Below are 15,659 nucleotides of genomic sequence, written 5' to 3'. Positions count from 1 at the left end.
CGAATCTAGTAGAAAAGAATGCCCACATTTTCCTTGAAACAAACTAGTGTGTCCAGAGCAAGGAACTGAACTTTATGACTTTGTACTACTTTTTTGCAATTCCCATGAAAAGCCATTCAAAACTGCCTGATACAACATGTGCACATAAATGGAAGAGCCATGCAATTTATGGAATTTGTGTGCTATCATCTCTTAATGTTAAAATGGTTGACACTGCAACCTTAATAATGACCTTTGGCAGATTCTGGGTGTTTCCTGGTAATAACATATATTATCTATTGCCCAAGGTATTATATTAACACTACATGATTAATCCTCTATCTAAAGTCCCTTAATATTAAAGCTGGAGACAGGGAATCTGTGGCACAATGTAGTACTATAAAAAGATGTTCAGACTAGCTCTGAACAAGCCTGTTTGCACAAGAGCAGCAGTCGTGTTAGTGTTGTGATTGACTCACACAAATGCCTGGCCCATGTAGGATATAATTCAATAACATGCCAGTTCTGGCTTTAAAAGTTGCTGCATGCCAGTCTCTCAGCTGTGCCAGGACATCTGTTTGTGGGCTAGGCTGCAGAACTCCTCACTGACATTATCTGGGTTAGGAAAAGTTTATTTGGGAGGGGTGCTTTTTATCTACACCATTTCACAAGACTGTGATCTCACATACAGCTGTACCAGCACAGCTGAGCGCCTGGTGCTGAGCCCAGAAAAGTGGGGTGAGAAAAGCCAGGACTTCTTATGACAGTAACTCCTCCAACTAAATCCCCAGATAGGTCTTTTCCAGAAGTGAAATTCAGCACTGGATCACTGTATTCCCCTCCCTTTCATGGTCACCTGCACATGCTGTCCTAGACCTTTGCCTCTGTGATGAGGCACTTTATCCTGCACTGAATACAAAGAAATACTTGGATATTACTGGTGTAGGTGATTAAATGAGCCATCCCACTCCACACCACTGGTGAATTCATTCCAGTGAGAGGAAGAGGTGAAAGAAAAAGAAAGCACTTGCATGTGGATTTTAAACAGCTTGGCAGCCTGTCAGTCAAAGAGCACAAGGCTTATATATGTAACAGAATGAGAGCACCTACAAGGAAAATAATCTACAGTGGAAATGTTAAAACAAATGTAAAACTAGCACCCCAGGAACAGCCAAAGCTTCTGAATATTCTGTGCTGGATTATTTTGACCTTGAAACAATGATCTGGAGTAGCATGTTCCCTAGTGTGCACCACAGCAGACATGTTCAAACTAGAGGATTAACACCTCACACACCTATCAACAGACACAGGCGTTAAGCAGGACGAGATAACAGCATGGGCAATCAAGAAGCACTGCATCCCAGTTCAGCACAGGAGGGTTATAAACACACAAGCCTCTGAATCCAGCAGTGAAAAACTTAAGCCTGCCAAGCTGAGAATGGATTGAAGTAATGACTAATATTTCCTGGGAAAATATCTGAGAAGTAAGGAAGATAAGAGGAATAAACATCCCAGCACCTCCAGACAGAAATAGCGTACTGAAGATATAACCCGTCCAGTCCTCTTTCTCTGTCTACCGGACTTAGCAGTATTAACATGCTAATTGACTTTAGATAATAATGATGAACATTAATGAGAATTTCTCCCCCACCCTCAATTTATTTAACAAGACTGGTTTTCCTCCCCAGCTTGCAGGTACAGTTCAAGCAGTGGGAATTATATTTGGCTAGACAGCTTCTGGGGACCACAGCCAGGAACTGGATATTGTCGTCAGAGGAGGGTGGGTGGCTGGGAAGTGAGCTGGAGAGCCAACTCAAACTGACTCAAGCAGAGACACTTTTTTTTTCCTCCATGCATCTCATGGAGATCAGGGCAAGGAAAGAAGGCCATATCTTTGCAATATAATGTAGATTTGGTCTTTGGTCTGCTGAAGTGAGATTAGAATCCAACACTTTCTCATTTCCGCTTTCCTGGTTACACTCCCCTCTTCCCTTAATTTCTCTAGTACACACTGTATCCTTTTGTTCCCTCTGGAAATCATCCAAGCAATAATTTCTCTGCTGCTGCCTTGATGGCTTTTCCTCCAAGTACAATGCTTTTTCACCAGTGTTGTCTACTGGGCCCACCTTAGGGATCCAAGAGGAAAGTTAACAAATTCTTGTTTCCCAACTTCAGGGAAGCCAAGGAGATTGTGCAGATAGCGGAGCAACTCTGAGAAAAGTTTCAGCTGGGGCTTATGTGGTTCTCAGAAGTAACCCAAAAGCATGATGTATTCTTTTTCACTCAAGGCATGGGGGGACATGAGGAAGACTGAATGCTTGCTTTGGGACCCCTCTTTTGGAGCAAATAAATATATTTGGGGTCTCTCTGTTCCAAACAGGAGGCCGTGCACAAGAGTTAAGAGTGTGTCACTTCCTTCATGACAGCCAGTCCTCTTCAGGCTGCCTCACACTCGCTTTGCCTCTCCCTTCTACACATACACACAGACACATACACACATCAGTATATATAAAATATTTCCACTCCTTCCACTTACTGGGCATTCAGTAATATTTTGAGTCCACAGGCTCATGTTGGAGCTATCCTCAATGGTGGTGCATCGCTTCTGCTTGCTATCCCAGCCGCAGTAAGGGTCTCTGGCTCCTAGGCATTCCCTGCATGTGCAAAGACAAAAGATTAAAGCCCTTTAAGACTGTCTAGCTCTAAAGACATGTATTCGAGTATAGTGCTTGTAGATGACAGCTGTCAACCGCATCGAGGCTCAGCAGAAGAAACAATTTTTTCTAAGCAGAGGTTTACCTGCTTGGAAGGGGAGAACATCTGAATAGAAAGGTGATAGGACACAAAGTAAATATCACTCATAGAAACTGTAGATTAAAAATCAGTTCACTCCTCTCCAAGGTCTAGGGAAAGAAAATGACTTTACAAATTTTAGTCAAAGAACACTTGTCATTGAGATATCTTTGTCCCCCCATGTAATCATGCAGCAGGCCAAATCTCACACAAAGCAACCTCTGTGACTATGTTTTCTGACACTGTGTCCATCCAAAGGGGTTAGACAAGCAGAATTAGCCAATGGACCGGTAATAAAGGCTTTCTATTAGTCTTGGCCTTTGCCGGAACAATGGTTTCATTTATAATCCCAGCATCAAGATGTCAGTTTGGAAAAGTCACAGCAGAACATTATTTCTACGCTTTTGGCTGCTTTGAACACTGCCGTATTCATTTTCCTCCTGAATCCATATTTACAGGCTAAATGTGTGTTCCCAACATGTGAGCTGCTAAAGAAAAATAACTAGGGCTACTACTCGCTCTAAACAGAGAAGGTCAGTCACAGAAGTAGTCTGTACTGACAAAATTCAGCTGTAATGGTTATTCCCATGAGTTGCTTTCAAATTGTTAATTTTTATTGAGAAAACACAAAGGAACAAGCCTTATCACGCATGTATTAGTGAAAAGCAAAGAAGAGAGGACTAAACCTAAAAAGATTCACAACGTTATTTTTAATTCAAATGATCCATTCTCTTCTATCATACAAAAGGCTGATTAGGATCTTTCAGAAAGTCCCAAGTGACTTGAAAACTGCCAATTAGACAGCAGCAAGGGACCAAAGGGGAAAAATCAGTTCAAGAAGCTAAACAGGAGAGTAATAAAATGTATTCTAAGGGTAGGTATCAGCTTGATAAATGAAACATCAAGAAAAACCTCCCTCAAATGCAATGAGATGTGAATTGTTCCCTCCCAGAAATCTTTGAAATCCTATTAGCCTATAATCAGCCACAAATGAAAAAGCAAGTCCCTCACCACAGCTGAGAACACCCTATTAGTCTGTACTGATTCCACAGTGCTTTGCCCCAGAGCAAACCCCAGATTGTTTTGATGTCTGTTACCCATGGCTTCTATATATTTATGTATATATACATACATATACATAGACACACATGTATATATTTATATTTTAATTATGAGTTTCCACTTTGTTCTGTTCCCACATTTCCTCTGCTAAAGGTTGCACACACAGAGTTGTAAGGAACATAACATATTTTTTGTGCTTTAGGAAAGTGGTTATAATGACTGTCTCTACTATATTTTTCATTCAAATGCTTCAGCATGCCCAGGGAAAAGGAAAAATGATTTTACCCCAGCCTCAGGCAACAAAACATCAAATATTTGCCTAGAAAATGGCTTGGGATCCTCAGTCCAGGGACACAGAAGGGACATGTGCTGCTTTGTTCATTATTCTGGTTAAAGACGTCTGTTCTGCTGTTTTGGCACCACCCTCACCCATGAAGTCAGGCTGCTGCCACATCCAGAGCTGCCCTTGCTGTCCAGCAGCACCTCAGCAAGGGCAGCACCCAGTTCATTACAGAGCAGACACCCTGGCATCTGCCCACCCTCCTGAATGCTCAGCACTTCAGGAGGAAACTGGGCAGTTTCTAGAGAGAAGAATAAGAGAAACAGTGGATGGGATAAAAAACAAACACGAAAAGGAGACCCTGCTTTTAGTTAGAGAGCCTTTTGGTTTTCAGGCTTTCAGACTCTGACACCACATACACTATTGTTTCCAACTGCACGAAGCCATTTCGCTGGGCACCCAGTGCGCTGAGAGAGGTCATTGTAATTCATAACAGGGAAGGCTGTTACGAGCATCACCCTATCATGATACACATTTTCTCTGAATTTAATTTATAGGAAAACATGTGCTGCATAAATTCAGGAAATAATCTCCATATGTTCCGTGCTGCAGCCCTCAGCCGCTCCGCAGCACATCCCAGTTAGGCACTGACCATTTAGCTGGCGCTATCATAATGTGTGTGGTGCAGTTAATGTGCCGCTCTTGGCTGGCAGCGGCCAGCTACGGATGCCTAACAGTGCACTCACTGAATCACAGCCTGCGGTCCCCTGCCGCTGCAGTGACCCCAGCTGATGGGCCATCAGCAACCAAGCTGCTGCCAGAAGGCTGGGATGATGGGCTCTGGGAAATGCCCGGCACAGCGCTTGTTGGCTGGGAGCTGCGGCCATCCCGCGCTGCGCTGGCCCTGCGCTCTCTGCACCCTGGGTGGAATGAATTCCTGCCCAGCCTGGGCTCTGCTGGGCTGTCAAAAAACACACTCTGTAATTTAACAACCATCACAGCCCAGGACTTCTCCTCACTTCATGGCAGGCCCTCAAAACCATTTGAAATCTAAAACCAAAATAGCTATGCTGTCTGCCTCCCTTCAGGGTTTGGAGCCCACTCATCTGCCTCAGCTCTGGTGAGAAACCCATTAAATCAGCTGACAGCGATACACTTAGGGGTGAAGAGGAATGTATTTACTTACACAAAATTTGCTCCATTTTTTTCCTTTTTTAAAGTGGAAAAGCATTACAATGTACGTTACGCAAGAAAACAACATTTCTGGCAAATACTTTCAGTGAACACTTCAAAAGCCACCCTAGTTTATATCCTTACAGTATCTTTAGAATAGATATCCCTATCTATGTCATTGAAAGATAAAACCACACCAATAAACACACACCAAAAGATATATGTATGCACACACGCATATCCAAAACAAAATGCTTCAGAAATACACTGTCATTTGTAGTAGATCAGGCACCATGGTGTGGAAAATGCAAAGATATCACAGCATTTCCCTGTTCTTAGAACACAAAATAAATTGAAATGTTTACGTGTAAATACCTTTTGTATTATGATACTGCTGAAAAGTCTCACACAGGCCACGGGACCTGCAGTCTCCCAGGGCAACATGTAAATACTGTGAAATGAGATATAAAGTAGTTTACGTGTGACAGTGAAATTCTGATGTTTCAAAGGCAATGGACTTCTTCCACTGGCTCAGTGGGGCCATATTTCATACTGTACATACAGGGAACACTTCACTTAGGTCTCCTCAGTGGCAGGCTGGGAATGCCTCAAGGAACTAACACACTCTCATCACAATTCACACAGGTAGAGGGAACCCATTATCCCAAAAGATTACCTGAGCATAGCAGGTTAACATTGACTCTACTAAAGCTAATGCTAGTTAATGAAATCCCACAAAGTGGGATGCTTGTAGAAGCAAGATGATGATGATGATACCACATGGTGCGTGCCCCCAGTTTCCCTCTGGCCATCTACTAACCGTAGCACACTCACTGAGGACTCGGAAGAATACCTCATGACACATATCTAAGAGGTTGGATTTATTATGACAGGGCATTACTATCAACAGTGATTCACTTTAATTCATTGTCTCGCAATAAATGTCTTATCTGAGGCATAAAGGCATCCGCTGAAAATGCTCAATTGAAAAACAATTCCATTTCTGTCTTCTATTCAGGGTGTTTTTTTTCTCCAGTTCCTTATTCTCACTTACCAAGGTCATTTGCATGAAAATAAGATCTTGCTCATAAGAGCTCACCTGCTGCCTACTGTTTGGGAGCTGTAAGCCTCCCTGTTGGCTGTTGCAATCATTTCTACAGCAGTGAGCTGGGATAACACAAAGGATTCAGATTCTGCAAGAGGGACCCTATCTGCAGACCACTGAAGTCAATGGAACTCTTACCTATGACTCAAAAGTTTTTATGTGGTCTTTAACGCCTGGTGTGCTGAGCCTTCACTAATAGCATGTGCTGTAAAAAGGCTTTGCTTCCAAGATGCTGGTGCTGCCCAAGATCCCTTTTTTATAATGGCGTGAATGACATCTTCTTTCAGAATCTTCATTAAAGCTTAAACATCTGTAGTTTAAAAGTTTTTCATTCCCACTTTAATTTGCTCTGGGTCTGGGTAACTTCATCTTTTGGTCATTTTTCCCTGAGAGTTAAAATTTTAGACTGTATAATAAATGGATCATAAAGTCAGTGGAACCAGACCCAAGAGATTAGGCTTCAACAGACCAAAGGAAAGAAAGAATTACTATAAGAATTACTACAGCCTATTCCCATTCCTACTACCAGACAGAAGGCATATAAAAATGACATTTTGTACCAAAAGCCACAAAACTCATTTGAAATATTCACAATGAAGGACTCTACTGTTTTCATCTGCCAGGGTGTGCTTGCTCTCCCAGTTTTCAGTTCTCTTTTCATTTACCTTATTCTCTCTCCTTTTTGATGACTAAAAGCAAATAGGAATGGAATGACAGGATATGATGATGTGCAGAGGCAGGGCTCTAGAGCCCAAGACAGACAAGTACCTTCCCAAACTGTGTTTGCTCACAAAACCCTGCCACTGATCCAGGAGAGGGTTCTGTATTTTCACTGATGAGTTTGGAACCTGCAGTGAAGATTTTTGTTTGTCAGGGAGATACAATAACTGTCACTGTACCTAGTCCTCTAAATCTCCATGGGCATCACCAGTCAGGCCATCAGAGGCGCATCAGCTGGTGGAGTACAAACGTTTATAAGCCTGATTCTAGAAGGCACTGAGCAACATTCACCTGTGCTCAGCACATCTGAAGCATGGGCAGCACAGGAGTACACCTTGCTCTTTTGGGGAATAAGACCTCAGAATTCCACACTGGTTTGTTGCATTCTTGTTCCAGTTACCCGTGAGGAAACAGCCCTTTGCAAGCAATAAGGGGGTTTTAGCTGTGTCTGTTGGTTGTAAACATGAGGCAGTGTTTGGCAGACAGGCATTTCCTGACAAGGTTAGCTTACTGTCCCACTGCTAGCAACCTGTGGAGGGGATGAACTAAACAAATAATCATATTAGCTTCCAGCCAACCGAATCATAATTACTGACAACCTCAATAGCCCGTGGAAGGAAGAGAGGACCTCTGTCTTCCCTAAAGCCAGATGGCATGAAAAGAGAAGAACAAGAATCAAAAGGATGTTTGTGGCTTAAGAAAATAAGATTAGAAAGGGGAAAAAAAGCACCAGACTTTCAAACAATCCCTCTAATTCTGATACCTTTAAAAATTCAAACTGCAGAAATGAGTTTGTGATCTGTACAAATCCATTATCTTTCCCCCTAAGAAGAGAAACCAAGTGGAACTGAGCTGCTTTAGTCAGACGCTGGTCAAATAGCAGCTTCATTTCTCAGTTGGTGAATACAACATATCCCATGCCAGATGTTACTGCCCTTTCCTCAAGACGAGTAGCCACATACTTCATAAGGAACTCACAGGGCTATTTGTGGAGCAGGGCACTGCTCAGGACGAGCATTCTATACCTCACAGGTACCACCACTGTGAGGAGTACAGTTGATGTTAATCTGGACAGACAAGGTTTGGTATTTTGGCATTTGATGTTGGATGCAGAAGCAGAGAAGCTGGAGTGTGTGTATGTAATTTATCACCCACACATGCTTAGCATCAGTGATTGCTGCTCTGCATATGATTTGTTTTGAATGCATAAATTAAAGCCATGGTGTAAAACAACCTCTAACACTGAAGTCCATTTATGAGTCAAACACATGTTACTTATTTGAAAGAAACAGTGCACAGACAGAGGATTTTCACAGGCAGTTTCACCTAATTTTCTTTTCCACATCAGGGAGCTTGGCTTGCTAGTGTTCACCTTCTGGCCTACCATTTTCAATCGATTGAGGTTTATAGATTATGGCCTCACACAATCTACACAACAAACTATTCCATTTCTTACTTTCTGACATCCTATTCCATCATCTTCTAGCAACAGTGACTTCTTTATTGGATAGGTATTTATTTTTATTTTTAAAGTGGTGAAATAGAACAACATTGCATTCATTCAAATATGAAGATTAATGCCATCTCTGATTAAATCTGGATTTATGTTTACATTAGTAGAGCAGATTAGTTAAAAAAAAAAGAAAGAGTAAGTGTTCCTACACGAACACTATTAGAAACTCTTGTCGCTGTGCCAAACAAAACTGACCTCTAATAAAAACAAAAGTACAGAGGGTCTCTGACTACCAATGACAGGATCAGTCATCCACAAGAAAACTCGGATACTATTAAAGTCCTAATGAAAGGAATAGCCAGAAGGAATTCCTGAATGTGGGGCATGTTTGCCTGGGTGGCAAAGCACCACCATTTTAACAGCCTCAGCAGGCTTTGGAGCCTTAAGAAAACATGCTCCTCAGGGCTGCCATAAGGGAAGAACCAGAGGGGACCAGACACCCTTTTGGAAAGGCAGCTTGGGCAAATCAGTGCACTCAAGTGTTACTCCCTGTCTCTGCCCTGTGCCTGTCAGTGTCTGGAGGTGGCTGTCAGATTAAGATGTGCTCTGCTCCTCTATTCCTGTTCTGTGGTTGCAGATCTGAGACTTCTGTGTGAACATGGCAAACTCCTGTAATCTGGTGGTGTAGGCGGAGAAGGGAAAAAAGGTGGTTTAGACAAGAGCAAATCCACTGCAAGGGGCACAGACAGGTGCTTTATGTAGTCTCCACAAGATACCGATGATTTGAGAACACAAATTGTGCTAAAATGGGAATTTAGGAAGGGAAAGAAAACTGCGAAGGCAGAAAACTTAGAAAGAAGTGTGAATGATGATAAAGAAACCTGAAAACAGCCTACAGTTGTCACTAAGCTGCACAAAGTAATCCATATTCAAGTAGCTCCTTCGTGAAAGTTGGATTTTGTTAAACTCCAGGTAATTATTTTTTCACAACAAGATGCAGATTCAACTAGACAGAGCCTTTGTAGATTAATGTATGTTGGAAAAGGCAAATACCATGAGGATCTAACACATCTCCTGTCTAATGCAGGGTTGTTTTAACATTCTATAAGGGGCAAAATGATCAGCCAGTGTATTCTCCATTGCTTTTTCACATGCAGTTATAAAAACACCATCACAGTCCATTCCCTTTTTAGCAAGAGATAACATCACTTAAGTAAACAGACATTCTTGAAATCCAGCCCTACCTCTTTGCCAACTTGGGTGTTCCCACAGATCTATACTACTTGGGTATTTTGACACACAGAAGACACCAGACTGTTCAATATTATGTTTTTCTATAACCCACACATATTTTATTTATTTTTAGGTATTTAAATTTTAAACCTTAACCAACAATAACAAATTTGCTCTGGCTTGATATTTCCTCCTCCACAAACAGGTAAAACAGTACATCTCCTGATAAAAAGTTAATGATGCATCTGCAGCAATATGTTCATTGGACACATTTGTGTTTTGCACTGCAAATGAGGCCTGAAAGCTTGAGACATGAAGCAAACCAGCCACAGCAGCAGTAAGACTGCAGCCCCTTTCATCAGGAGCCACGTTACTGAATGTGACCATTGCCTGGAATACAAATCTTATGACATAATAGTAGCAAATGGCAAGAATTGACAGATGCAATGGATATCTGCCCTGGGGCTTGCTGGAAGCTTTAGTTATTAATCTTGTTTGTATAACAATAGCATCAATGTCATCCTAACATAGCATATTCCAAGAAAACTACCTGCTTCCCTGTCAGTTGCCACTGTGTTGAAACTAATTTTGCACAGCCCACCCAGCAGGCATCAGACGGTAATGACTTTTAGACAGCATTGATCTAAGTTGGCCTAAAGCTAAACTCCTAGAGGTAAAAGGATCCATACCCTGAACTGTTCCCAAGTCATGTTGGCAGGACGCTTAAAAAAAAAGGGAGCAAACACAAGCCCTCGGTGTGTTCCACCTACGTCCTCCCTCCTAGTAAATCCAAAACCCCTCCAAACAAATTGGCAACCTAGTCATGATAGTAAGGAGACAAAAGGCAGCGAGCCCTGAAATTAACTGATTTTGTTTGGCTTTTTCTGAAGTGACCTTCATCTGTTTCAGCAGTTGTATAACTCTGGACTCTGGCTACTGCTAAATTCCCCTTCTGTCACTGTACTGTTGCACTGTACCATTCACTCAGGGCCATTTACATAGAGCTAAAAGTGGGAGCCTGTAAGTGTACAAGCTTCTTAAAATGAGTGTAAAGAATGCCTTTGGTTTGAGCATTTAGTAGAAACAAGAAAAACTGTAATAATTCACCTGGCTGGGAGCAGAGTCCCTTCCCACTCTTTCATCCTGTGTCCTCTCTCTTTTTCAGTAACACACACATATCAGAAATCTCAGCACAGGCTTATTCCTCAAACTCAGCCTCTTGCTGGTTTCCCTGCTGGCCCTGCACTGCATTTCTCTCCTCACTGTTATTTGTGATTCCTTCATACTTAAATGCCATCTACAGAGTATGCTATTTTCTTTCTTCCATGCCATTAAAGATAATGTCAAATAAGATGAAACTGAAAACCAATCTCTCTGGCATCTCACTGGAAACATGCTCCAGCTCACTACCTTACCGCTTACCCTTGTTTGCTTATTTATTTTCCCCAATTTCAGACACACATAGCCACGTCTCTTTCCCAGACCATTCAAGTGAAACTCTTCAACTGTTGTTCTGAAAGCCACTTTCTTAAACCTGTAACATCCCTTCAAATCTTAAAGGTCCATATCCTGCCAAAGAGTGTGGATGCACTTAACTTTACATATATAAACAGCTACATTAAAGACAATTGGAGTAATTGCCTGCTACAGCAGATGCAAATGTGTTTTCAGGATAGAGAAAATGGTATAATTTTGTACTTCTATTTAAAGAACACAGATCCATTTCATCTACCAAACTTCATTCTTTCCAAGAGCTTTAGTGATCATGGTTCTGTTTGATGTCTTCATTCTCTGTCAGTGGGAGTCTCGCTATTTTCTTAAATGCAACCAGAATGTCAAACCAGATGTTTAGTGATTTATTCTGATGTATTATTGGATACTGTGGATAGCAAAACATTGGGCTAAGCACTCTCCTTTCTGCCTATATGAAGTCTTCCAAAGCTTTTCAGCATTACTGGTGATACAATAATTAGCTAATTCCTTTAATTGTGGAGAGGCCATATCAACCAGAGCAGATGGAAATTGATGATTAAGCTTTATCACAACATTTTTGTAGTCTGTTACCTTTCCTTTTGCCTCTGTTTTTATAAGGATATTCAATGTGCTGAATATTTTTTAAAACTCTGAGGAAGAAGGTCTTAAAAAAAAATGTCTTGGCCAGATTTTCAACAGCCTCAGTTCAGTAAAAGGTGTTGGATTTTCAAGGTCTTTGATGAACAATCTGGCCATCAATGTCACCTCAGCAATCTGCTGGATGCTGGGCTCCACTGCACAACAGTGTCTCTGTTGTTCACTCCCCTACCTCTTTTAACATTTTTATCTCCTGTGCTTTTCATCCAACAATAGTTCCTTGTTTGTCCTTCAAGGAATTATCATCATTCTGATAAGAAGTCAGGGGATTTCCAGCCCATATTCAATTCAATCCTTCCCCAAAATGGGAAATTTTTAGATCTCTTCCCAAACCGTATTATTTCTCCAAACAAATTCCCCAGTAGTTTCACTTCTGAAATCCGGTAATCCTGTAATTCAGGTTTTACAATCCTAAATTCAAGTGCTTCCTTCCTTTGTTACAGAGGATTTTGCACCATGTAAGGACCAAAAAAACAAAACAAACAAACAAACAAACTCAAAAAACCCCCACTCCACAAAATAAAACAAACAAACAACAACAACAACAAAACCAACCAAACCAAAAAACCACCTCAACCAAACAACACTAACCTCCAAAGCAACCCCCAGTGTGATATCTGATATCTTAACCCCCTTAGGGCATACTGTGGGCTGGGGACTGATACAGGGATCGTGCTTGAAGCTACAGTTGCACCTTGGAGAGACAAAGAGGGCAGAAAACACTCTGCTTCTTTAACCGCAGCTGCTGACCCTTTTCTTCCAAAAACTCCCTGGAGCCATTTCAGGAGTTGCTCACCTATATGCCCTTAGTTGTCTGATCACTGGCCCAGAGCTATTTAGAGGTGAGCTGTGTTTCTCACACAAATCTCAAGTCAGCAGATAAGAGTACTTGTCAGCTGAGTCATTTCTGCCAGCTCTGCATTAAGTACCATGGCTGGAGGGGATGTGTGGCAGAATTGAGGGCAAAAACTCAGCATCACTCAACAGCAAACTCCCTGACATCGGGTCAAAAAAGCAGGCAAGAGTTCAAATAAGAGCATGTCATTGCTACATGCAAGAGGTCCCTGCTCTCCCCACAGCCTCAGAACCAGAAGAATCTACACTGGCATGAGGGTAACCTGAAGTGGCACTCACAACCTGATGAGATGCCCACAGCACGACAGAGAGAAGACAGGAAAGTCAAACTACTCACAGAACCACACTGAACATTCGAAATTGCAGCTTGCATCACGTTAACTGCAAATCTTACGCAGAAAAAATATGGAGGAAGGAAGAAGAAAGAATGAATATCAAGATAATGTGCATTACAATGAACTGCTCAGGACAGGGAGAGCAGAAAAGGTGGATATTCAAGAGACTGTCTGGTCTCATTACCAAACACATTTTCTTTTCCTCATTTGAATGTGTAACCAAACAACGGCTACAAGATCACTCCAGGGCAGCCCCAGGGTTTCTGTCAGCTCAGAGGCCCAGGGTCCTGATGCTGCAAAGGGGCAACACAAAGAAATCATGAAGTGTTCCCTGGAACAACCAGCCTCATTTTCCTATCTGTCTGATTGCAATTGCTAAAAAATGAATAACTGCACTCCACCCTTTGAAAAAATTTCTAAACTACCCGTAGAGATACACCCCACTTGAAAATAATGCAACAGATCTGAGGATCCTCACCTCTCTGAAAATCAGATTCAGGATTTTGTTCAGGCACATTCTAGAGATATGGTGGTGTCAGTGATAAAGCAGCAATATTGGTTCTTCAAATATGCCTCCCCAAAGCTCGGGGGCAACTTGAGGTAAAAAATCCAAGCTCATTTGAAAACTGCTGGGAGGTTACAAAGATTTCAAAGCCATGCAAAATTCAGCATCAAGCACAGGCAAGCTACCACCCAGAAAAGCAACCTTCTAAACATGCTGCAACTTCGAAGGGCTTGTAGATTGTGCTTGCATTGGACATCCTTCTAAGAGTCTCCAGCAAGAGAGGGGAACATCAGCACTGAAGACAGCAGGAAAGACAAACACCAGGAAAACATATGCACAAGGCAAGGTCCCTGCAGCCAAGTCCTGCCTGTAAATCTGGGCAGCTGACATTACAGATGTCTTCCTGCTGCCCTGTTGCTAAGAATGGCTGTTCTGAGAAGACAGATTGAGACAGGTCAGTGGGTACACACAAAACACTGCTCAGACACATAGAAACATACTGGGTCAATGAACTACATCAAGACATGGGGCTGAGTTACTGGTCACCATTTAAGAGATCCAATTGGTGCCGTGTCAATAAACAAACAGTAAAGGAGATGGCAGAAATCCTTAGCCCTTTCCATCTCTTTCCTTTGCTGTTTTTTCTCTTCTGGCCCAATTCTGAGCCTTGGTATTAAGCCCCCAGGCTTCAAAGCAGCACAGCAGCAAGGATCCCTGGAGGGAATCAGTGGTGGGATCAGTTTTCCCTGGATACATGACTGCCTGTTCCAGGGAGGAGGGAGAAGGCAGAGTGAAGGCAAGAGCTCTGTATCAGCAATCAAAAACCCACATCAGCCCCCAGGGCGTAAAAGGCTGAAAAATTTCCTGATAACATAAGGCAGAGCCTAAAACAAACAATGTTGTGGTATTCCTGCCTGGCAGGCACAAATTCTCTCCATCACCTCCAAGCTTCCAGAGCTCCCATCAAAACAATTACATTATAAAAACTGCTGAAACCAGAGCTTTTCAAGGAGGCCAGTCACGAAGTCACTGCACAACAAAAAAGTAAACAGGGAGTGTTGCAGAGGTGGAAACCCTTCTTCCTGTGGTGGCTGCATATTGGCGTGTATTAAACATAGACACAACAATAAGCAATAAATCACAGCCCAGGAGAAGTGCCAGGTGGAATGCACTGGAGGAAATTAAAATATCCTTCTTGATACTGTTCAGTATTGAAAGAAGTACAAAGGAGGTCAAGTTGACTTATCACCTACATAGCCAGGATGCTAAGGGGAGAAAGGGTTTCAACATTTGCAGTGAAAAATTTGAAGTTGAATAATTTCCTATCAAAAAACCCCCAAAAAACAAAACCAAACCTTAGCTTTAAATATGATAATAATATCACAAACATCCTTTCAAACAAATAAATAAATAATGACCTTCCTTGGCTTTCCTGTGTTTTCTTCTTCTTTTCCTCCTTTTTTCAAATGCACAGTCCCTCCACAAGACTCACCCATAGGGTGCACATAAATACACTAGCTGGCCAGCACCCAAATTCAGCACGTTCCTCCCACATCTCACCCCACCATACTGTCAGGAGACCCTTTCTTGGGTACTTTGGTATTGCCCAATGACTGGTTTATATTGCCTAAAAGTATCATGAAACTAGTCAGTGGAGGCAAAATTTTGAGTCTGCATGCCCTAAAGAACTTTCTTATTTCACTGAAAAGTGCCCCCAGAAACTTTGTTTTGGAAAAAAACCCAGCATTGGTACACAAGCTTCCCAGTAATTTCAGCCAGGACTTATTGCTATGCAATGTATAAAACTGAGGCTGCTTTTGGTCACCAGCAGGCAAGAGAAGGTTTTTGTTTTGCTGAGATAAGCTTCTACAAGCAGGGGGCTGCTCTGGAGCCTCCAGGTCCTAAATATATTGCTACTGTGAGGCACCCCCACGCGTCTGCTCTCCAGGCACTGCTTTTTCCCTGCTTGCTCCTTTTTAAGGCAATTCAGCAAACCTCCACCATTTGAGCTTTAACGGAAGCGTCACACAAAGCAT

At 42.1% G+C, this 15,659-nt stretch overlaps 1 protein-coding gene across 5 annotated transcripts in view; it reads right to left on the bottom strand.

The window, feature by feature from the left end:
- SEMA5B (semaphorin 5B) overlaps positions 1–15,659 on the bottom strand; it is a 197,427-nt gene that overhangs the window by 38,584 nt on the left and 143,184 nt on the right. For all 5 annotated transcript variants that reach the window (XM_027885113.1, XM_027885112.1, XM_027885115.1 and 2 more), the window contains one exon: positions 2,516–2,633. In XM_027885113.1, the coding sequence (XP_027740914.1) occupies positions 2,516–2,633 (118 nt within the window). The remainder of the gene's footprint in view (positions 1–2,515; positions 2,634–15,659) is intronic.

The sequence above is a fragment of the Empidonax traillii genome, unplaced genomic scaffold (assembly GCF_003031625.1).
Source record: "Empidonax traillii isolate 1590-97213 ecotype Southwest subspecies unplaced genomic scaffold, ASM303162v1 scaffold161:size1573837, whole genome shotgun sequence".
Lineage (NCBI taxonomy): Eukaryota > Metazoa > Chordata > Aves > Passeriformes > Tyrannidae > Empidonax > Empidonax traillii.
Note: the sequence above shows the minus strand (reverse complement) of the source record. Positions and strands in the feature narration are given on the sequence as shown.